At 34.2% G+C, this 22,707-nt stretch overlaps 1 protein-coding gene across 10 annotated transcripts in view; it reads left to right on the top strand.

Moving 5' to 3' along the window:
* The window catches only part of KTN1 (kinectin 1), a 119,337-nt gene extending 97,591 nt beyond the window's left edge, over nucleotides 1–21,746 (top strand). For 2 of the 10 annotated variants that reach the window (XM_082450327.1, XM_082450323.1), the window contains 11 exons: nucleotides 3,134–3,223; nucleotides 6,720–6,800; nucleotides 7,585–7,674; nucleotides 7,794–7,886; nucleotides 8,848–8,919; nucleotides 9,174–9,257; nucleotides 9,423–9,506; nucleotides 12,077–12,160; nucleotides 13,955–14,047; nucleotides 14,910–15,030; nucleotides 21,260–21,746. In XM_082450327.1, the coding sequence (XP_082306453.1) occupies nucleotides 3,134–3,223; nucleotides 6,720–6,800; nucleotides 7,585–7,674; nucleotides 7,794–7,886; nucleotides 8,848–8,919; nucleotides 9,174–9,257; nucleotides 9,423–9,506; nucleotides 12,077–12,160; nucleotides 13,955–14,047; nucleotides 14,910–15,030; nucleotides 21,260–21,264 (897 nt within the window). In that variant the 3' untranslated portion in view covers nucleotides 21,265–21,746. The remainder of the gene's footprint in view (nucleotides 1–3,133; nucleotides 3,224–6,719; nucleotides 6,801–7,584; nucleotides 7,675–7,793; nucleotides 7,887–8,847; nucleotides 8,920–9,173; nucleotides 9,258–9,422; nucleotides 9,507–12,076; nucleotides 12,161–13,954; nucleotides 14,048–14,909; nucleotides 15,031–21,259) is intronic. The other 8 variants (XM_082450329.1, XM_082450325.1, XM_082450330.1 and 5 more) reach the window with 6 other exon arrangements.
* Nucleotides 21,747–22,707: the final 961 nt, after the last annotated feature.

Below are 22,707 nucleotides of genomic sequence, written 5' to 3'. Positions count from 1 at the left end.
TCATCCACATTTATCACCTCTGTCATCTCTGCTTTTTTTCATCTACTCCTTGAAGCTTTAATTTTGGGCATGCTGTTTTGTTGTGATTAATTGATTGTTTGAGCTTTGGTGATTACTGCTTTAAGCTGATGAGTCTCAGGAAGCCTATGCTACCCATGTAAGCTCTTGTTAGACAGAGTGTATCTCTTGGGTTGATTAAGAGAACTTGGTGAAAACCCTGAGCCAAAAAAAAAATCTAACTGAATTAACAAACACATTTGAGTACCTAGAATGCACCTGTGATGCACAGTGGACTCTCCAAGGTTCTTTGAGGCACACCAAGATGACTCAGACAAGGTGGAAAATGATAAAAGTCTTCAGAAGTACAAGGATGGGATCAATTCTGGGTGTGTTATTGGGGATGCTTCCTTAGAAGAGATGGAATTAAAATTAAACTTTAGATTTTGAAGTATCTGGACAGTAATGATGCACATTTTATGTTTAGTATGGAATATTAATATAAGGGATAATCCTCTTGACCAGAGTATGTAAAGTGCTCCTGAAACATATATCCCCCTCTGTCTTAAAAACAATTAAGGATATTCTCCCTGAGTTCAAGTTGTTCCATGGATTTAAAGATTTCTAATGAATTGTAATCGAGAAGTTGTTTTTAAAGATTGAGAGAAATAAATGTGCCAGTTCAGGTCAAGCACTTTGAAAATTCCTACCAAGAATAAATGTGGAGCAGAATTACTGAATTTCATATATGGGTTAAAGTTCATTATGTTATTCAATTCAGCATTCTGTAAGTATTTTGTGTGCTAAGGTAATATGCTGAATTTTGAATGTAAGTCTTAGTGACATTTGAAGGACTTTTTTAAAAGCAGAATAGAATTTTAATAAATTTTTTTATCAATCATGTTTGTAGTTATATTTCCTTTAGTGTAAATGGATTTGTATTTACTTATATACTTACTCATCAGGCCCTAATTTTCACTAAAACCTTAATTTGAGATATCTGGCAGATATTGGGACCAGAGAAATCTAGGCCAGAGAGTAGAAAAATCTAGGCCAGGTAGGACATTATTGTTTCATTGTCAGTGGTTGCAGTCAGCCCTGTCAGCAGTGGGGGTTCTGTATAGTTTCTCATTGTTTCTATAACTTTGTTTTTCACTGTTAAGAGCTACCTTTTAGCTTTATTTTGTTAATGAGGCTGGTTATCTAGAAAGTGCTAAACTCTTAATGTCATGCTATTCCTACAAGAAGTTATGTGCCACCTGTCATAGGCATTCTTGCATATATATTATGATGCCAAAAGAAAGCTAGAATTTGTTTCATCATGTGTTTGGTGGTGAATATAAGAATTTATCTGTATTTCAGAACTAATCACCAAGTGCATGATGGCTTCTTGCATGGCTGATGATCTACAGAGCATAGACTTTATACTCCTCTATTTGAATGGCATTTAGACAGTCCTCAGATAGCATAGGTATAAAATGATGTTGATTGACCCCTGACTACAGGTTGTGCTATAAGGAGTAAATGTTCTTGAGGACCTACTATTAATGACAGGTTCACATGAAAGGTACTTCACACATGTTACACTTAGGTAAAGATAGTAAGGAAATTATAATAATGCAGTTTTCAATATTAAAGTGGAATAGAAATTGCTATCCACAACCAAACTACTATGTCAAATGAAAACTTTTTACCTAAAATTGCTAGTACATTTTTGTGCTTCTTAGTTACAAGTTAGACACCTATTTCCTTTAGTTAGATTCTTTTTCCCTTGGGGAATTTTCAAAAAAGTTTCTGTTCCACAGTGTCTCTTTTCCTGATTTTCTTTAGAGATTGCTCTACCACTTCTATGGTCAGATGATAAAAATGAGCTCTTCATTGTTTCTGAATTAGCAGTTAATCATTTTCCTTAAATGAGTGTACCTTATTTTATGCAGTTAGGTGGATGTATCCCTGAAAAATAGTGGACTTTACTGAGTTATTGAAAATACTCCATTAAAACATCCATTTTTAAAACCCTGCCATTAATCCGAATAAAGTAACAGCTTTTTGTGTGTACACAATATGATTAATCTCTAGCTTCTTATTGTGTAACTTTAGATTTTCATGTTATTAGATTTTCTTAAATTGAAGCGTGTGCATCTTAAATCCATAATAGATTTGAAAGATCGATTTAAATGGTGGGGGAAGATAGGGTTGAGATCTTGCTAGCTTGCTTGCCTTCTTGTCACCTGTTGAACTTCACCAGTGTTTTGAGATGATTTTCTTGGCTTGGTTTAGATGTGCATTTTTATATATGTCTTTTTTGTTTTTTAATCTTGTAGAGATAGTTTGAATATTCGATTTTTATTTTTCGTGTGATCAAATCATTACCCTAATTTTGACAAACAATGCTTTTGAGTTAATAATTGATACCCATTAGACTTGGATTTAAAATCACCAAATCTAGACATGCATTTGTGATACTTATCTTTAAATTTAACAGCTGACAGAGTCCATACACACATGCCAGAGTTAGTCTTCTTGACAGCATTGGTGAAGTAGTACACCATCGATTTTTCCTCTTTCTCTTTACTCTTTTTCCCATATGTACACCTGTCAAATTTTGGTGGTTCTTTTTTTCCCCCCCTTTGTTTAGCATAAATAGCTTCACCTGACCTTGAAACTGGAAGTATCAAAGTTGCCATTTTAATTCCATGGTCCATCAGTGATGCATTTTTTGGAAAGAGATTTGCCAGCCTGATAAGCCTCAGTTATGTCACCCAGATGCATATTTTTTGCATGTAGTTTGTTTTAGCTGTAGGAAGTATTTTTTGTGTTTTTTTTGTGTTTGTTTTTTGAATTGTTCCTGGAGGGGTATCACTTGATGACAAGGAAGATGTCCATATTGTCAGATATTGCCTTAGTTTGATTAATATAGGACATTGTTACTTAGGGTGCTTTTGAGATTTTGCAGATTTTTTCTTATGTAAGCATTTTGATATTTCAGAATGGGAAATTTGAACATTTGTCAGTAATAAGAATTTTTAAAATATTAAGTCTTTTTCTTCCCTTAGAGCTTAAAAGACTGTAGCTTTTTTTTTTTTTTTTAATTCTGTAATCTTGTAAGTTTGATTTGGTTCTTCTTCTGCTTTAGGAAAGACAACAGCATGTGGAAGCTGTTGAGTTAGAAGCTAAAGAAGTTCTCAAAAAATTATTTCCAAAGGTGTCTGTACCTTCTAATTTGGTAAGATTAATTTATTATTTTTTAAAACATGACATCCTTATCATTATTCAAGGAAGTTGTGAATAAGCAGCATTTGCACTCTGCACTTGGTTTTAGGGTGCACTGATCCCTCAGTCTTTCTCATTTTTAACCTAGGGTGTTTTAAGTAGTTAAAATCAATAACTTGGTTCAAAGACATTTATGTTTTTTCAGTTGATACTTTGTTGTAATCTATAAAATTTACATGTGAGACATATTATTTAGAGGATCATAAACATCATATTTGGGAAAGAAATATTTCTTCATAAGTCAATAGTGGTTAATAAGTCAGTAATGTTCTTAATGGCTTTATTCAAAATAGAACTTAATTTTAAGTGATTCCGTCTTAGTTTTAGGAACACTTTATTTTTAAATGTATTTAATACTAAGAACCAGGCTATTTTTATTTCATAACTTAAGATTTTGGTCATCTGTTAACTTCTTCAAGTAAAAGTCTTAAAGATGATATAGAACAACTTGCTTTATTTGAGGTTGTATGTGTTTTAAACGGGAGAGAAAAGTTCCCTCCGTTCAGAGAATTAATACAGTGAATACTTGAGGGCAGAGAAAGCCAGTGAGTGTGCATGTAGTTTTCTAAAATGGTGGCATAGGTACTTTTTTCTTTTAGTGGGAAGTTGTATGTATGTGTAGTCAGAAGCAGAGAGAGTAGCGTAATGAGCCGGGTAAAACAGTATCTCACTTCAGCCATTACCAATATATCGCATGCATTGATGCACGGTCTTGTTTTACTTCTAGCCCTGTACTTCCTCCGTTATTTTGAAGGAAGTCAAACATCAGAGCATTTCATCTGTAAATATTTCTAAAAGATAAGGATTCCTTTAAAAAATACTATTATTATATTTTTAAAAAATTCTTTATGTCATACATCTAGTCAATATTTGGATTTTTTCAGTTGTCATATAATGTATTTTAATGAAATAATGACTACTTATTGTAGTTTGTTTTAGTCAGGACTCAAATAAGGTCAACCTGTGATTGATTTAAGACGTCTTTTGGATCATCTTTATTCCACGGGTTCCCTTTTATTTGTCAGCACGCCCCCTTGCCCACCTTTTTTTTTTTTTTTTTTTTTTTTTGAATGTAGTGGTTTCATATGTAGTTTCCCAGTCTGGATTTAGCTGACTGCATCCCAGTAATGTCAGTATGTTCCTCTGTTCCTTGTGTATCCCATAAATTGGTAGTCAGTGGAGGCCTGATTAGATTCAGGCTCAACACTTCAGGGGTAGGATGGGTGGAGGCAAGACTACTTCATGGGCAGTGTTATGCACTTCCATTAGGAGGTGCATCTTGTCTGCTTTTGCTTCTTTGGCCCGTTGGAGCTTATTTAGGCTGGCTACCAAATCCTTTTGACACAGGACTGCTAAACTTTGGTAGCTTCTTTGCTTTGTGGTGTGACAAGTAGTTCCTGATTTATTGTGTACACTTCCTGCCCCAAACTTGGAATCAGGATATTTCTCAAGGAGAGGGCTGTGGGTGCCCGGTGTGATGTAAGTAAACGTCATGGCCTGTTCTTTGTGCACTCTGAGTTAGCTGCTTGCTCTCGTAGGTTTTATCTACATATCGTCTGCGTCTAACTTGCACAAGAAGCAAAAATTCTTTTGTTTCTGTTGTAACTGTTGAGGATATATTCAGGTTTGATCAGCTTAGTAAATATGGGTTGAGCTGATGAAATAACCTGTGCTGGGCAATATGAATAAATTGTCAGTTCTAGTGCTGTTCTTACATTGAACCTAGGAGAAAGGGTTGCTCTTCATATACTTCATATTTTTTCCTTTGTGGCCATAAGCTGTTTTTATTTCTTTATTCCTACTTTATATTTTATTAGTGGAAATAGAATTGGAGGATTTATTTGGCAGTATTTTATGAGCCAAAAGAGTTAATAATTTGTATTTCTCTTCTTTAAAGATTGTATAAGATCACCAGAATTAAAAATTCTTTTTAATGTAACAAATTCATTCTTAACAGCAATATTACCCACCTTCAACCACCAAACCATTTCTGACACTATAAATATTTATAAATCACCATTAGACATGAATGATGATATTTGGCTTTTGTTCATCCACTTGTTAAAAGTTGAATACTTCTGCATGTAGTCTGTATTTAAGAAATATATTAAGCTTTCTGTGTGCTACCTAGGGTCTAGCATTTTAAATTTTTAGAGATATGATGGATAATAAACTATTTACCTTAAGATAATAAAGCAATAATAATTAAATTTAATATTAAGTTAATATAGTCAGTAGATATAAAAGGGCTTTTATACATGAAGTAATTTTTTTAAAGTGTTTTCTATTGCTATTTTACTAAGAAAATCAGCAGAGGAGTGATCTAAACTATATGACCTGGATTGAAGAGAGGCTTACATACTTTAAGCATCTAAATCTGGATTTAATTTATATTGAATCCCAGTATTTGAAGCTAAGTAGGATTTTAATAGTATCATTTTGTCATCATTCAAATTTATGATGTGAGAATGTAATTTTGTTTTTAAATGAAGAGGCTTTTTTGACTAATATGTACTACGGGGTGTTGTACTACAGGGTGATCTCAGCATCCAGTTTTCTTTGTTTTTATTTGATGGAGTATAGAGAATCCTGATTCAGCCACATAAGTAAAACTTTTAATTAGAGCATTTAATAGAAATTTCATGTGTGTTCTTTTTGTCTTGAATTAAAGTAAACCGAAGACTTAAAAGAGGAATAAGAGGAAATTTGCTTTAAAGTATCTAACAAATACTCTTTATCAGAGTTTAAAATTCAGACAAGAAGCATCAAAAATCTAGGATATTTTTTTCTGAAATTTGGAATAATAACTAAAACTATAATGCCTTGCGTTTGCATCAGCTGACCTTTCAGTACAAATAGAGTTTTTGTTGGTTTTAAACACACAAATGTTTGTGTATTCTTATTTCTCATGATTTAAAAAATGCTTCATAATACATATTTATTTTGAAGTATTTTCACAATCCCTGGAGCACCTTCACAGAATCTGAAATCTTCTGACTAGAGTATCTCAATTGAACTTTTAGTTTATGAACTCAGTTTTTGAGAACTGGTTCACCTGAAAAAAAGTTTTGAAAAATTATTCATTCTAGGCTTTCTCTATCTTAAATATTGAATCTATTAGTCCTAGCACTAGTAAGTGGTAGAGGCTGGTTTGAGCCCAGATCTTCTACCTGTATGTCCAGAATTCAGTTGCACATATCCTAGGACAGGGTAAACAAATTTAGATTTGATTTTGTGGTAGTACATAGGCATATTTTTAGTGTTTATTTTCAAGGCTGGGTCACGTACAACTTATGTAACAATTCTATTCTTCTTTGAAATTTCCAGAGGGATGGTGTTTGTCTATATAGACTTCTTTTATTATCTTCTAATTTGGTTATTTAAAATACTTTATTTATTTCGTTTAGGTATTTTTTGAAATTGGTTGTTTTGACTTTTCTTCTCCACAGAGTTATAGTGAATGGTTGCATGGATTTGAAAAGAGGGCAAAAGAATGTGTGGCTGGAACTTCAGGTTCAGAAGAGGTTAAGGTTAGTTCATGAAGTGAAGTATTTATATTTTAAAGAAACATAGAAAAAAGAAGTAAATCAGAATTTTTCTTCATAAGCTTGGGAAAGATAAAGGCTATATTATGAGTAGAATAGTGATCTTTTCAGAAAGTATAGGAAGGTGGTTTCATTTTGTGTACATTTTGGTGGAAAAGCTATTAAGTCTTCCTTGTGTTTGATTTGTGTACAAAGCTGATGTTTCTTGTTCCTTTAACTCTGTTATCTTAGTCATTTCTAAAACTGAATATTTAACTGTCTCTTGCTCTCTTTTTAGCTTGGGTTTAGAAAGTAAAGATCAGTTGATAGGTAGAAACTGACTGGTTTGCTAATGTATCCCCAAATACATTACTTAGGAGTGTTCAGAGCCTAGATGTATTTTTATCCTTGACTACTGAAATTTGGGAGATTAACTTTTTTTGTCTCTCAAGTGGCATGAATAAAACCCTCTTTCCCATGGCATTGTGACCTTACTTCACATGTGGATCTGCTTTGATTTTACTGTCTCACTAAAGAGTGACAAGCCTATTTATTACAAAATTTGTGATATATTTTGTATTAAACAAACTCTAGGAGTTTTATTAGGAAAATCAAATGACCAAAAAGGTAATTGAACTTCATTGTTACTTAAGAAGGTTGAAATGTAGTGATTAATAATAAAACAGAAACCATTTGTATAATATACCATTAAGTACTGAAACAAATTTGAAGCACAAAACTTTCTAGTAAAACTAAACTAGAGAATTTTTCTTTATTTTATTGTTTGCAGGTTTTAGAGCACAAGTTGAAAGAAGCTGATGAAATGCACACATTGTTACAGCTAGAGTGTGAAAAATACAAATCCGTCCTTGCAGAAACAGTAGGAAATGATTTTTAAACTACATTTTAAAATAATTATTAACATTACTTAGTTGCTTAAATAGTTTATCTTGGTTTTAGAACATGAATTTTTCAGAACAACTATACTTTTTTTTATAGGAAGGAATTTTACAGAAACTACAGAGAAGTGTGGAGCAAGAAGAGAATAAATGGAAAGTTAAGGTCGATGAATCACAAAAGACTATTAAACAGGTATTTAAAAAAGAAGAGCTTAGGGGAAAAAAAAATAAAAGGGATGTGTGAACGATTTTAAAAAAAAAAGAGTACTGGTTCTCACGGTGCGGGCCCTGGACTAGCAGCGTCAGCGTCGCAGCGTCAGCGTCACGTGGGAACCTGTTAGAGACGCACATTGTTTGGGGCCCCCAAGGCCTACTGAATGTGAAGCTGTGCGGCCAGCAGCCTGTGTTGTAAAGAGCCCCCCAAATGATTCTGATGCCCAGTGACGCTGGAGACTCACTGATTTAGAGTACGACTAAAGAGTAATGATACAGAATGCAGAGTGCTTTGGAAGTTAAAGAACCACAATGTGATAACATAGGCAAAGAATTTGGTGTTCACAATAAGTTTTAAAACACAGATATGTGACTCATGATATAGTATTCAAGAAAAAGTAAGTCCTTCTTCTGTTCATGGGACTTGAATATTATTACGTAGTCTTAGTTTTTCTTCTGTTTACAGTTGTCCCTCCATATCCATCAAGGAATTAGTTCCAGGAGTCTCCACAGATACCAGAATCTGGTATCTTGGATGCTCATATAGAATGGCGTAGTAGTACTTGGGTGTGGTAAAGAGTGCCATCTCTTGCTCACTTGTTTTCCTGGGCTGACCTGTGCAGAATCCAGGGTTGCTGATGGTATTCTATATTAATGCATTTGGGGATTAAGTACAGCTGATTATTGTTAATTACAGTTAATTAACAATTAACTGGACCTAATATAATACCATGCAAATGGGGTAGGTTTTGACCATAGTTTAAATCAAGTTAAATGTGATACTCTAATTTTTAAGATCTTTTAAAATTCAGTTATGGCTTTAAGTGAGATACATTTAAAAAAAACCTCTGAAGTGTCTAATTGATTAAAATTCTACAAGATAGAAAAGCCTCTGTATCCCTGGTGGTTTAACTTGGTCATATAATTATTTCACATTTCAGATGCAGTTGTCATTCACATCTTCGGAGCAAGAGCTAGAGCGATTAAGAAGAGAAAATAAAGATATTGAAAATGTATGTTATCTCACCATTTGACTTGTAACCTATGGACTCATTTTTAGCATTAAGGATTGTCTTACAAGCTGTGTTTTAAGATTTCTTTTGTCTTATGATGTGGTTGTTATGCCTTTAAGAATATCTTGGGTAGTGTTTCAGATGGTATAGTTTTATATTCATATAGTTTTCTATTCATAAGTGTCATAACTTTTCATTGTAGGGAAGCCTCTTAAATATGTCTCTTAACTTTTCCTTCTTTGTTGCACTGCTAGCTGAGAAGAGAACGAGAGCATTTGGAAATGGAGCTAGAGAAGGCAGAAATGGAACGATCTACCTATGTTACGGAAGTCAGAGAGGTACTTACAATAGAATTTTTTCAACCTTGCTTCTCAATTTAAGTTAAATTTATAACAGAGTGATAAAATATTTCAGTGTAAGTTGTTTCTGGCAGAGCTTCCAAGTAGCATACAAACATGGGATATCATAAGGAAATCAATCTTAAACTCTAAACTTCATTGCAGCTGAAAGATCTGTTGACTGAATTGCAGAAAAAACTTGATGATTCATATTCTGAAGCAGTAAGACAGAATGAAGAGCTAAATTTGGTAAGAAGCTTGTTCTCCACGGGGTATCAAGTAGGCTCTGAAAACACTTGTGTTGACATGTGGAGAAACCATCCAGACTTTTTCTCCTTGCTAACACCTTTAACTTGGCATTTTTGTAAGTTTAAGATAATCTTCATATTCTGATGACTCAAGATGGTCTGTCTTTTCTTGATTCCTAAGATGATCCTTCTTTTCTTAGCTCCTAACAATGGCATGTTTGGCTTGCAACTCTTTTTCAAAATTTTCTGTGTTTTATAAAACCAAATTTCTTCAACAGCATTATTTTCAGTGAATAAAGAAATGAAACAAACAGACAAAGATTGGCTGAGTTGCAAAGATTCTCTTCTCAGAGTTACCATAGTTAACTGGGCCTCTTATTTTCTAACCTAGAAGGAGATTACTGAAGGTGGGAGATACATATTCTTCATTCAAGGGCAACGATCCAATGTAGCTTCTTATTTTAACTGGCCTTTCTACACATTATAGATAACAAAAAGCTTGTGGAATTCTTTATCATCATCGTATCATTCAGAGCATAATAATCCGAAAACTACAGACTCAAAGTTAGTTAAATGTTGTATAAAGACAGAGTACCCTGTATTCCCATTCTTAAATTTTCTGAAAATTTGCACTGATTGAGACAGGCTTGTTTGTTAGATAAACATGACTATCTTATTGTATGTTTGAAACAGTAATCATTATGTCTATCTGTGACTTTTAAAAATTAAGAATATGATTAGATTTTTAAAAAGTACTTGAATGAACTCTAGTACAATTGCAGTAAGTTAGTTTTCTCCTTACTATAAGTTAACGCTGCCAAGTTTGGAAGTTTCTTTTTAGTACTGCTGTATGTGCCAAAGAAAATTTCTTAACTCAATCATGTTAAGCAGTGTTACAGCAGTGATTTATGGGAATCAATTTTCAGAGTAGAGCTCTCTATGAAATGTACACAGAGTCCCCACCCGGAGAGAGAGAGAGAGAGAGAGAGAGAGAGAGACACACACACACACACACACACACACACACACACACACACACACACACACACACACACACACACACACACACACACACACACACACACACACACACACACACACACACACACGCGCGCGCGCCCCTTTCTATTTTTGAAATAAAATTTACCTTTATTTTACCTTAATTGAATCATTCCCACTGCAGTGTGGGAATGATTCAATTAAGGTTTTATGCATACGTTTGCTATACATTGCACAGATTGGTACTGTGATATGCCACAGCTTTAAGTGATATGCTTATCCTGTAATGTGTTTTTTAAAAAACCACTTCTACCTACAATTCTTGGAGATTTTACTTTTAACTTTGATGCTTGGTGGCTGACTCCAGTGCAGCATCAAACCCACAGGATTATGGTTGAGTCTCCATTCAGTCTGATGCTCTCTTTGTACATTTTGACCCTTTACTTCTGTCAAGAGGTCATTTTGAGTGATATTTAAAATTTTTTTTGCCTTGAGTTTGCAGTCTTCATTTTAATCTTCCTGTTTGCTCTTTGCTCAGGGTAACTGTTGCCACATTTTAAGATATATTAAAATAATTTTGTTTGCTTATACATTGTGTGTTCCTGGGCCAAAGGAATAACCTCTCTGATGTGTGAAATCAGAGTTAAGTAAAGGAGCAAGAACTGAAGCATTTGGGATAAATAGAGTTCCCAAAATAAAATTTCCAAGTGGAATGTCCTGCACTAATTCTCTCTACATGTTTGAAATGTCAGTGTCTTATATTTCCCCCTTTTGGGTTTCCAGAACTGTTTGGAATGCTGTGCCGGTGGGTGAGAGACATAATTAACTTGATGAGTTTAATAAGAAAAAGTTATCTTTTGTCAGTGAGTCCATTTCCCTCATTCTTACGTAATCAGAATAGTTACTAAGAGAAGAGTCATTACGTATTAGCTCTAGAGTTTAATAGAGCTTTATAACTGTTTCAACAAGTTGGTTGAGATGTATATATTAAGACATGTTGGTATAGTTAGGCCAGTGTGGTCTTGCACTCATCTTTCTAGTGACGTCTTAAAAGGATGAGTGATATTATTTTTGAAGATTTCATTTTACTGGATTTATAATCTTCTGTTCAATGTTTTTTTTTAAATATCACACAATTGATTCTTCTTAACTGAACTGTATAGGTTAAGAAAGCCTTTAAACATTTAAAAACTAGTAAAATTTCTTATGACTTGCCTTTTAATTTGAAATAAATGTGAATGAACTGCCCTATGAATAGTGAATAGTAATACTTTAAAAAAAGTAATCTACTGGAATTTGATGGTTTTGTTTTTACATTTGCAGTTTTCTACTCTAAACTCTAGTTCGTTTCTGTAGCTTTTCTTATGTTTAGCTTTACAGATTGGAACCTCCACTTCTTAGCTTTTCTGTACATCTGGTGCAGCATATTGGCTAATCCACTGTGCATAATAACTGTTAGCGATCCCATTCTTTCTCATTCATTCTTCAGTCCTAGAGGTCTCAGCATAATCAAAGAAGGAATCAAAGAAGGATGTGAATTAAGTTAATTGTGGTGTTCCTGTATTTTTACAGTTAAAGAAACAGTTAAATGAAACACTTGCAAAACTTAGAACTGAACAAAGTGAAAGACAGAAGGTAGCTGGTGACTTGCATAAGGTAAGACACTGCTTGTCCTGAAGATGCCACATCATCATATTATGTTGTACCTTGAACCTTAAGTAGACATACTGCTAACCCTGGATTCATTCTTTTGCATCATTACATTAATTTGTTTATAAATTTAAGCTGTTTGTTATACAGTTACATATTTGGAACTAGACTTTTTGGCTTGTTTTTCCGTTCTTAATTCGCTTCTTCATTTCATCATATTTATATAATTAATTGCTTTATAAAGTGTATATTAAATTTTGAATTCAATTGATGTGACTCTTTTAAAATTGGTTACATCTATATATTTTTATTGGGATTTGCTTATATAGCCATTCACAAAGTATGTTTCTTTTGATCTTCATGAATCTGAAATATAGACCTTTGATGTTTCAGAAATTCGTCCCTTTATTTCTTTGTAGAAATATGTTTTTCTTAATCTCATATGTAGATGGGTGATTTTTAGGATTACATTTTTTATTCTTTGCGTTAGGTTGACAAGTTATTTGTAATTCTGTTTTGAGATATTTAATAGTGTAATTCATAAATGCTTTTATCAGAGCTGCTTTAGAGCTAAGATTGTGTTTATAAGAGATCTAGTCATTAGCAAAACAATTAAATTCGCCACTTTTTTAAAGGTTGAAAGAAATATTTCTGTTGGTTCTGTATGATTATATCATAATTGTTATGCAAAAGTCTAGGAATCTGGAGTTGCTTCAGATTACTTTGATGTTGTCACCAGTAGATAAAATGTGAACTTAAAAAGTTTCATTAGGTTTGAATCCTACTGCTACCACTTCTGAGCTGTGTGACCATGGGGCAATTATTTGATCTTTGCAAGTCTCAAGTTTATCTTCTATAAAATGGCATTTACAAGGGCTATTTTGTGAATGAAAATAAATTAAGAATGTGAATTATTTAAAAAAAGTTTCAGAGCTCTGACTTAGATATATGATACATTGTCAAGGTTGAGCAATCTAATTTATATTTTGATAACGTGAATGTTTGATCACTGGAAAACATATAAAACTTGCAGTTTTAGCCTAGCAATTTATTTTCTCAGAAGGTACTTTAAGGATATCAAACAGGTACTCAGAGATATGGATATGCCATGTTATTTGGCATAAAATGGCAACAGTAGTTGAAAGTGAACTGCACCATATCTATGTAATAGAAATACTGTGCAACTCTTAATTGGAAATGCACATAAATATTTATTGACATGTAAAAAGATAAAATGCTTCGTCAAACAGCATGTATGTTAAAAGCCCATTTATAGAACATTTTCTACCAATTTTCTGTTAGGACATATACGCACTAAAGAGGGATCTAGACTAGGAGTCAGCAAACTCACAAACTGTTTTAGGATTTGTGGGCCACCTATAATTTCTTTCATATACTCTGTTTTTTTTGTCGAGCACGACTCTTTAAAAATGTAAAAACCATTCTTAGCTTGTGAGCTCTACAAAAACAGGCTGTGTGTGGCTAGATTTGGCTGACCTCTGATCTAGACTAATGTTAACCTAAATGTCACTGTGGTTATTTCTGCTTTTAATTTCTTTATACATTTTCTGCATTGTTTGAACTTTAAAATGGTGAGCATGTGTTTTTATAATCTGGTGGGGGAGAAAGCTATTTGATTTGGGGGAAAAAACTGGAAAGGTTGGCTTTACGTTGTATTTTGAGAAGAGCCTTAGTTTTGTACAAAATATAATGAGTGTAAGAAAATCACTCATTTTTTTTCTTGTATATATTTATTTATCAGTTGTATTATTCAGAGGCTCCATATTGCTTTCCTCACAGGCTCAACAGTCACTGGATCTTATCCAGTCAAAAATAGTAAAAGCTGCTGGAGACACTACTGTTATTGAGAATAGTGATGTTTCCCCAGAAACGGTATGCATTTTCTTTAGCTCCAAATCTCTGGGCTAATTACCTTGTAAATTATGTGAAGGATAAAAAATGTACAGGATCCATCTCTGCCTTGAAAAAATGCCTTTTTAATGTACTTCTATCAATTATGTTGCATTCTTAACTCAAGGTTGTTTTTTCTTTGAGGTATCTTATCTGAAATGCAGTGTTCTTATTAATGTTTGTTTTCACTTTAGCTTGGTGAGATATTATTATGTTAATGTTTAGGTTTGTGGTGGAAAGTATTATGGTGTACTGCTTAAGAATGTAGACTCTGCTGCTTGTGTTGAATCCTGGTTCTACTATTCAGTAGCTGTGTGACTGACTTAGGGGAAACTCTTATCCTCTCTGTGCTTTAGTTGCTCCATCTGTAAAAGGCAATGATAATAGTACCTATCTTGTAGGATTGTTGAAGGGAATAAATGAATTACTATATAAAACACTTAGAATAGTGGGTAACACTTAAAAGAGTGCCTCAAGTTTAGTAAGAGCTCAATATATGTTAACTGTTATTTTTCTGTTGTTATGAATGTACTCTCCTTTGGTTCCTTGCAGTTTTCTTTCTGAAAGGAGAATTGGATTTATATCGGATATTCATCGATTCTAGATTTTTCCCTTTGTAACCTAGTGACAACATTTATAACATAACTTTCTTTGGTGCAAACTAATTTGCACCACTAGGTAGCAAACACTATTGGTCTATGTGGTTTTTATTGTCAATTTTCATATCATCTTTCAGATTTTTTTTATGTTTGTGTTTAAAACAACAATAAAATATTTTCGATTTTGGTTGCAAATGCCTTTTTCTTGTGCTCAGAGTTTTTCATCTCTTCCGTCTTCTTTTTAGGAGTCTTCTGAGAAGGAGACAATGTCTGTAAGTCTAAATCAGACTGTAACACAGTTACAGCAGTTACTTCAGGCAGTAAACCAACAGCTCACAAAGGAGAAAGAACACTATCAGGTATTAGGTAAGAATAACTGAAGTATTACTGTCTGTCTATAGATAATTGACATAGTGTGTGTGTAAATGTATGTATAGTGTGTATTTACTTTAAATATAGGAACTCTTGTTACCCTAGTGGAAATATTCCCTCTTTATCTCTCTCAAAACCTCCAAATGACAGCTTTATAGCTTTCTTGGAGTTTTATTTCTATCTTGTACATATTTTTTGGTCTTGTAGCTTCGAGGAGAAAAAAACACATCTTATCTTTTTTTTTTTTTTTTTTAATATGTAAGTTTCATGAGTATAGCATTATACATGTGTACACTGCAAGATGATCACCACCACAAGACTAGTTACCATCTATAACCATACAATTGACTTCCTTTTCCCATTTTTTCCACCCTCCAACTCCCTTCCCCTCTGGTAACTACTAAGCTGTTCTCTTTTATGAGTTTGTTTTTGTTTTGTTTGTTTGTTTTGTTTTTTTAGATTCCACATATGAGTGAAATCATATTGTCTTTCTCCATCTGACTTATTTTACTTAGCATCATACCTCCAAGTTCTAACCATGTTGTTGCAAATGGCAGGATTTCCTTCTTTTTTATGGCCAAGTAGTATTTCACTGTGTGTGTGTGTGTGTGTGTGTGTGTGTGTGTGTGTGTGTTTGTACACATACATACCACATCTTCTCTATCCGTTCATTCATTGGTGGACACTTAGGTTGTTTCCATATCTTGAGTATTGTGAATAATGCTGCAGTGAATGTATCTTTTCGAATTAGTGTTTTCATGTAAAAACCCTTTTTCTTTGCCTCTTTTGACCTTTTTACAGAACAGACTCATAACTTGTTTATCTAGGTTTTGTTCATTGCCATAGTGTCTGCAACTGTTTCTTTAGTTTATCCTGATCTTAGTTCTGGTAAAATATCTGTGTGATTTCTTTTTTTTTTAATGACTTGGTAAAATAAAGTGACTATAATGTTTTTACTGAGGTAAGATACTGAACTGAAAATCAAGTCATCACAGTTTATTTACATTGGAAGCTGGATTTTATTTACGTTTGCTGTGGGTAATCAAAGAAATCCATTTTTTAACTCCTGAAGTGAGAGTCTTAACTGAAGATAAACAAACCAAGCTATAAAATTTTATTGCCCATATTACCTGGAAATGCATGTTGATTGATTTGATTCCTGGGTTCTACCTGTTTTAAGAATGACTTAAGTCACAGTGCCTTGGGTAATTAGGGTGTTCTGATATGCACTGAATACTTTAGATATTCTTCTTTTGAAGCTGTTTGTTCTATAATAATCGTGGTGTCCTGGGCATGAGTAGGGTGGCCTGTGCAATGCCAGGGGGCAACTCATCACTGAATCGTCCCTTTCAGAACCCAAACTTAAGACTCTTAGGTTATACAAAGGCCTCGGGACAGGTTAGGTGCTCTGGAAAAGTTGGGATGGACCTCCATCTTGATTACAGGGGCATTCTGTCTCACTTTTATAGAACGATTGTCCTCTGGCCTGTCTTAGCATACGCTCTCCTTTAAAATGCTGTTTCAGGTCAGTTACCTCTAAGAAGACTTTTCAAATAAACCCAACTCATTCTTATAACCTGTCAGCAAAAAGAATTATACCTTAATCTTTTATCCTTGGTAAGCTGACCTCTCAGTTACCTAGAGTTAAATTTCTGCCACCTTACCAACCTTCCCCAAATTAGAAAATAACCTCGTTTCCTGCTTCCCAGGGCAACTTTCCTTCCCACATCTTCAGTCCTGTTCTCTTCTCTCCACTCACTGCTTCTGTTCAGTCTTGAAAAATGCTCAAATATATTATTTTAACTTTGTACTTTCTTTAGGTTACCACCCTAATTTTTTTACTTCACTGTTTAACAAAGATTCTTAAAAGAAGAAACTATTGTCAGTCTCTTGCTACTAACTACTCCATCTCCTTAGAATGGCTTCTCTTTCTGCCATTCCGTTGAAACCGTTTTTGCTGAGGTCATTCATTAATGATTTCCTAATTGCTAGAGCTAATACAGGATCGTCTTTTGCATAAAAGATACTGAAAATAGTTGTGAATTATTCTAAATATGGTGAGGTCAGTCCTTAGGCCTCTGTTTTCTAAGGGAAGGGTTTCGCTTCTGAGAACCTAAAAAATTATAAGATGGCCTGTTACCCTTTGCCTTTAGACCTTGTCAGTAGTATCTCTCCAGCATCTCAAAAGTGTTCTTCAGTATTTTCTTTTTCTTCCCAAACATGTGGTCTGAACCATTTTTGCTTGCCTGTTTCCACATTTGCCTTAATCATATTAAATTTGAGACTTACACTGATCATTGGTAGTAACACTTTTATTTTTCCAGATGTTTTTCTTCCTAATTTATAAAATTGTAGTGTGCAATTTGTTAAAAGAAATACATATACCCTGGCAACACAGCTAAAACTGAACTGTTGTTTAGCAGGCAGCTCACCTAAGTGATAGATAACTCAGCATTCTTTTGTTAGCTGATGAACTTAATTTCAAATTTGGCAAGTGAAAGGGCGGTTGAGTGGTCATCAGTGTATCGTGAAGGATAGATGGATTGTATGAAGCTAGAGGTCCACCAGCAATTGAGAACTCTCTCCTTGCATAGGTTCTACCCAGCATTGACAGTGATAACCCCGCCTTAGGGATCTCTTGGTTCCCACAGCTCTTCTTTATGCCCTTTAAATGTTTGTGTTACCCTCAGGTTTTTAACTTCAGCCATCATTTTTGCTCAGTGTATTCTCCCTCTTGTCAACTCTTTTAAAATTACTATCAGATAATTAAATTGGAAATACAGATTTCTTAATCATCAGAATTTATAGGTTAATGTCTGATGTCAGGAACCTTTTTTTCCTTCCCTGCTTTATTTAGGTATACGTTATTACTGTTTCTTTTTGTTTTTTAATTGAAGCATAGTTAATTTACAATGTTGTTTTAGTTTCTGGTGTACAGCAAAGTGATTTAGTTATACACATATACATATATATATATATATTCTTTTTCATATTCTTTTCTATATAGTTTATTACAAGATATTGAATATTCAATATATTGAATATTGAACCTTATTGAATAAGGTTCCCTGTGCTATACAGTAGAACCTTGTTGTTTATCTTGTTTTATATATAGTAGTTTGTATCTGCTAATCTCAGACTCCCAGTTTATCCCTCCCCCAACCCCCTTTCCCCTTTGATAACCATGTTTATTTTCTATGTCTGTGAGTCTGTTTCTGCTTTGTAAATAAATTCATTTGTGTTATATTGTAGATTCCACATACAAGTGATATCATATGGTATTTGTCTTTCTCTTTCTGACTTACTTCACTTAGTATGATAATCTCTAGTTGAAGCCATGTTGCTGCAAATGACATTATTTCATTCTTTTTTATGGCCAAGTAATATTCCATTGTATGTATGTACTACGTCTTCTTGTTGATGGACACTTAGGTTGCTTCCATGTCTTGGCTCTTGTAAATAGTGCTGCTATGAACATTGGGGTGCATGTATCGTTCTTAATTAGAGTTTTCTTCAGCTGTATGACCAGGAGTGGGATTGCTGGGTCATATGGTAGCTCTATATTTAGTTTTTTGAAGAACCTCCATACTGTTTTCCGTAGTGGCTGCACCAATTTACCTTCCCACTAGGAATCTTACTTCTTTTTAGTATATATACTACAAGTACATATGAATTGTTTAAGATAATGCTGTACATTTTCAGTACGAGAAAAGCTATTCTTAAAAGACAAAAATGAGAGAGATGATGTACAGTAATTTAGTTTTCAAAATCCTAATACACAGAACTTAGCCTTTCTTTGAGTTGTAGGGGCATTTGTCTTGTGCCCTTAATTTGTAAAACATTAACCCTTCTTTTCTTCTGGAAGTCTTCCTTGCTCATCTGCTATCCTTCTCTCCCCACCCCTGCCACCTCCCCAAGCAGAAGGCTGTCATCCGCCCACCCCCCTTTTAATTAAGGTAATTTTTTTTGTAGCTTTGGACCGTTAACACTAGTATTTTGTAGTATACTTTTTTGTTTCCAGATATCTACTTTTTCTTGTGTTTCATATCTGCCTGGCTTCTAAGTGTTCCAAATGTATGTCCGACTATATCAGAAAACTTTATCACCCCGTGTCTTAGTCTGTTTGGGCTGCTATAACAAAAACCCCATACACTGGGTGGCTTAAGCAGCAGACATTTATTTTTCACAGTTCTGGAGGCTGGGGAGTCTAAGATGAAGGCACCGGTAGGTTCTGTCAAGTGAGACCCACTTCCTGGTTTAAAGATGGCCATCTTCTTGCTGTGTCCTCACATGGCAAAAGGGGCAAGGGAGCTTTCTGGGGTCCTTTTTAAAAGGGCACTAATCCCATTCATGACAGTGGAATCTCCTGAAGGCCCCACTTCCAAATACCATTACATGGGGGTTAGAATCTCAACATAGAAATTTCGGGGGACGGAGGGGACACAAACATTCAGACTATAACACCCAGGATCCTTTACCTTGGAACCTGTTTGTGGAATCATGTGGAAGGAGGCTGATGATTTTAACAGCTGACACTTCATGAATGTGCCTCTAAGAATGAACATGCTTCTAACATATGGTCATTCATTTAAATTTTCACAACAACCCAGTGCGGTAGATAGGTAGGGATGATGATGATGATGATGATTATTATTAATATTATTACTTATTTTTTTATCCGCATTTTACAACAGACCCAAAGAAGTTCTTTAAGTTGCCCAAAGTCACACAGCTAGTAACTGGGTGAGCTGGGATTTAGATTAAGGTAGTCTGGGCCTAGGCCCTGTGGTCTTAATCTGTACTTTTCTTCTCCCTAATTCAAGCACTGTGTGCTCTGATCCTTGTCACTGCTTTCTTTTCTCCTCATTCTGTCTAATCCTCTGTTGCCAGCTTCTTATAGTTTCTTCTTTCAGTTCTGGCTTTTTCCTAAAGTTCGTAGTTTGGTTTGTCAATATTGAATTGGAGAGGCTCTTGATGTTATCCAGGAAAAACTGAGGTGAAATTTTGTGTATGTGTTTTGTATATATGTGTCCTCCTTACTCCCTTTAACAAATAGATTCTTTCATGATACAGTTTTCTCTTGTTTCTGAAAGGAAAAAGTTCTTTTTTGGTGCTGTTGGAGTGTAAGAGTTAATGTTTCAGACAAAAACTAACTTTTATTTCTACACTTTACACTTGACTGTCATATGGATCAGGTTTTCATTTTCTGTAATGTGTTTACACAGCACTTCTTAGTTTAATGTACCAGTGGGCTATGTAGACTTTCTGATCAGCTGTTAATCTTGTTTTAATTAGAGAACATGATAGCCAGTGATAACTTTGCTTTTTAACTTTCTAATTGCTTCTTTTCCCCTCAACTTTTTAATTTTGAAAATTTTCACACTTAATGAAAAGTTGAAAAGATATTTAACACTGACACCCTTCAGCTACTTCATCTCTTTATTTGTGTATACATATTTTGTTGATGTCAACACATTTGAAAGTAACTTTCAGATAATATGACATTTTACCCCTAAGCACTTAAGTATGCATCTCTTAAGAACAAAGACATTCTCTTAGAAATCCATAGTATCACTGTCACATCCAAAAAGACCAAAACAGTAGCTCTATAATATCATCCATTTTAAAGCCCATATTTGTGTCCCCACTTATACCCGAAATATCTTTTTAGCTATTTTTTCCAAACCAGGATCCAGTCAGACTTCACATGTTGCATAGTTAAGTCCTTTTAGTCTCTTTAATGGCTTTTGAAGTTTAATTTCTTTAGTCATTTTATCTGACTTGGAAAGCTTCAAAAGACCTTAGAAAACCTCTGTCTGAAACTTATTTATTCCCTGGTGGAGAGTTGTAAATTTCGGTTTCTTTCCAGTGCTGCTCACTCACCTTGTTAGCTTTACAGTCTCTTGAGTAGAACAGTGACACAAATGCATTCCCAGTGTTGTTCTCTTAAATGTTTTCTAAATAGGATTTTTAAATCCCTGTATTATTCTCAGTTTGGTCTGAGATTTTGGTTCACATATTTAAAAATCCACCTAAAAGCTCCTTCTGAATCCTGAGATTTTTCTCTATTTTTGATTACCATTAGTATTAATTGTTCTGATCGTAGTTGAAAGGCCATGCTAGATCAAGTGGCATGTGTGCTTTTGGTATTTGACAGATGTCTTCTGATTGCCTTTTGTTTCTTTGTTTTAAAATGAATTTGTTTCTTTCTGATCTTTTACAGAGTGAAGTAATTGGGGAACTGTTCATTCAAGGATAACAGAAGGCATTGTATTATATTTTGCCAAATTAAAGCCTTATTTATGTTTTCACCCTTTCTACTTTGTCAGAAACACTGAACAGAGTTTTGTCTTTTCTAATCCTTGTTCGACTACTGATTTAAAGAGAGAGAAAAAAAAGCCAACTCTGTAGACACCTTCAGAGTTTAGTTTTATAATAAAAACTGTTTGAATAATTAGACCTTTACATTCCTGAAAATAAAATAAACATGTAATCTTTTATCTTATTTTGCTCAATAAAATTGTTCAGAAGATCAAAAGTGGTAAAGACAATGTAAAATTTAACATTTTAATACTGATGTTGTACACTGTTTTACTTAACATTTTGGGGAGCAACTGCCTCTGACTTCAACTCAAGAAAACACTTTTTGTTGCTAATGTAATCGGTTTTTGTAATGATGTCAGCAAATAAAGGGATGCTTATTATTCAAACTGGTTTTGATTTTCGTTGAGCTTTAACAGATTTCATTAGCACTTAGATCAGCATAATTTAGAACACAATCATTAATTGCGACTTCAGACAGGGTAGGTTTGTTGCTTGTACACCTTCTCTAACTAGAGCTCTGGGTCTTCTCTGTGGTTCTGTGCAATGTAAACTGTGTCCTGAAGAACTGTGGGTTACAGAAAGGATGGGGCAAGTATTTAGGGTTTCAGACCTACCACCCCTGCTTCAGGTAGAAGAGCTCTACTTTATTTTTACTATTACTATTATTATTTTAAGTAATGATTAACTTTTTTGTTTTCTTCTTATCAGACACTTTTACACAGTTTACATATGTTATCTTTTTTGTTGTTTGAACATGTTGATAACATATGTTATCTTTTTTTTTCTTTTTTCTTTTTTAATAATTGGCTGGAAACAGTGAGCGCTCAGATGCTAAATAACCATTGACAAATGTCTTATGCCATTGAGTATTAAAGTACCTGCTATGCCATACGGTGGCCTCCTTGCTGTTTCAGCCATGCTTCTACCACGGGGCCTTTCCACTTTCTGTTCTTTCTGCTACAGCTCTCTTCTCTTGGGTGTCAGTCTTGGCTGCTTCCCTCACCATCATGAAATCTGCTTAAATGTCACCTTTTTCATCAGGTCTTGACTACCCAGTATTCCCCCTGCCTCCCTATCCCTCTACCTGTCTTGGTCTATAACATTAACAGTTCTCCAGTATATACTTGGTCATTCCCTATACCCCTCCCTACCAGAGAGTAAGCTCCAGGAGGGCAGGAATCATCTCTTTTGTTCCTTGCTTTATCCCCAGCCCTGAGAAAGTAGCTGACACTTAATTGTGCTCAAATATTTAAATGAATGAATGAATGGATGAAATTCATTTTTATTTTTTATTTATTTTTTTGGACACACTGCATGGCTTGTGGGATCTTAGTTCCCCGACCAGGG

Source organism: Balaenoptera physalus, assembly GCF_965194825.1.
Source record: "Balaenoptera physalus genome assembly, chromosome: 2".
Lineage (NCBI taxonomy): Eukaryota > Metazoa > Chordata > Mammalia > Artiodactyla > Balaenopteridae > Balaenoptera > Balaenoptera physalus.
Note: the sequence above shows the minus strand (reverse complement) of the source record. Positions and strands in the feature narration are given on the sequence as shown.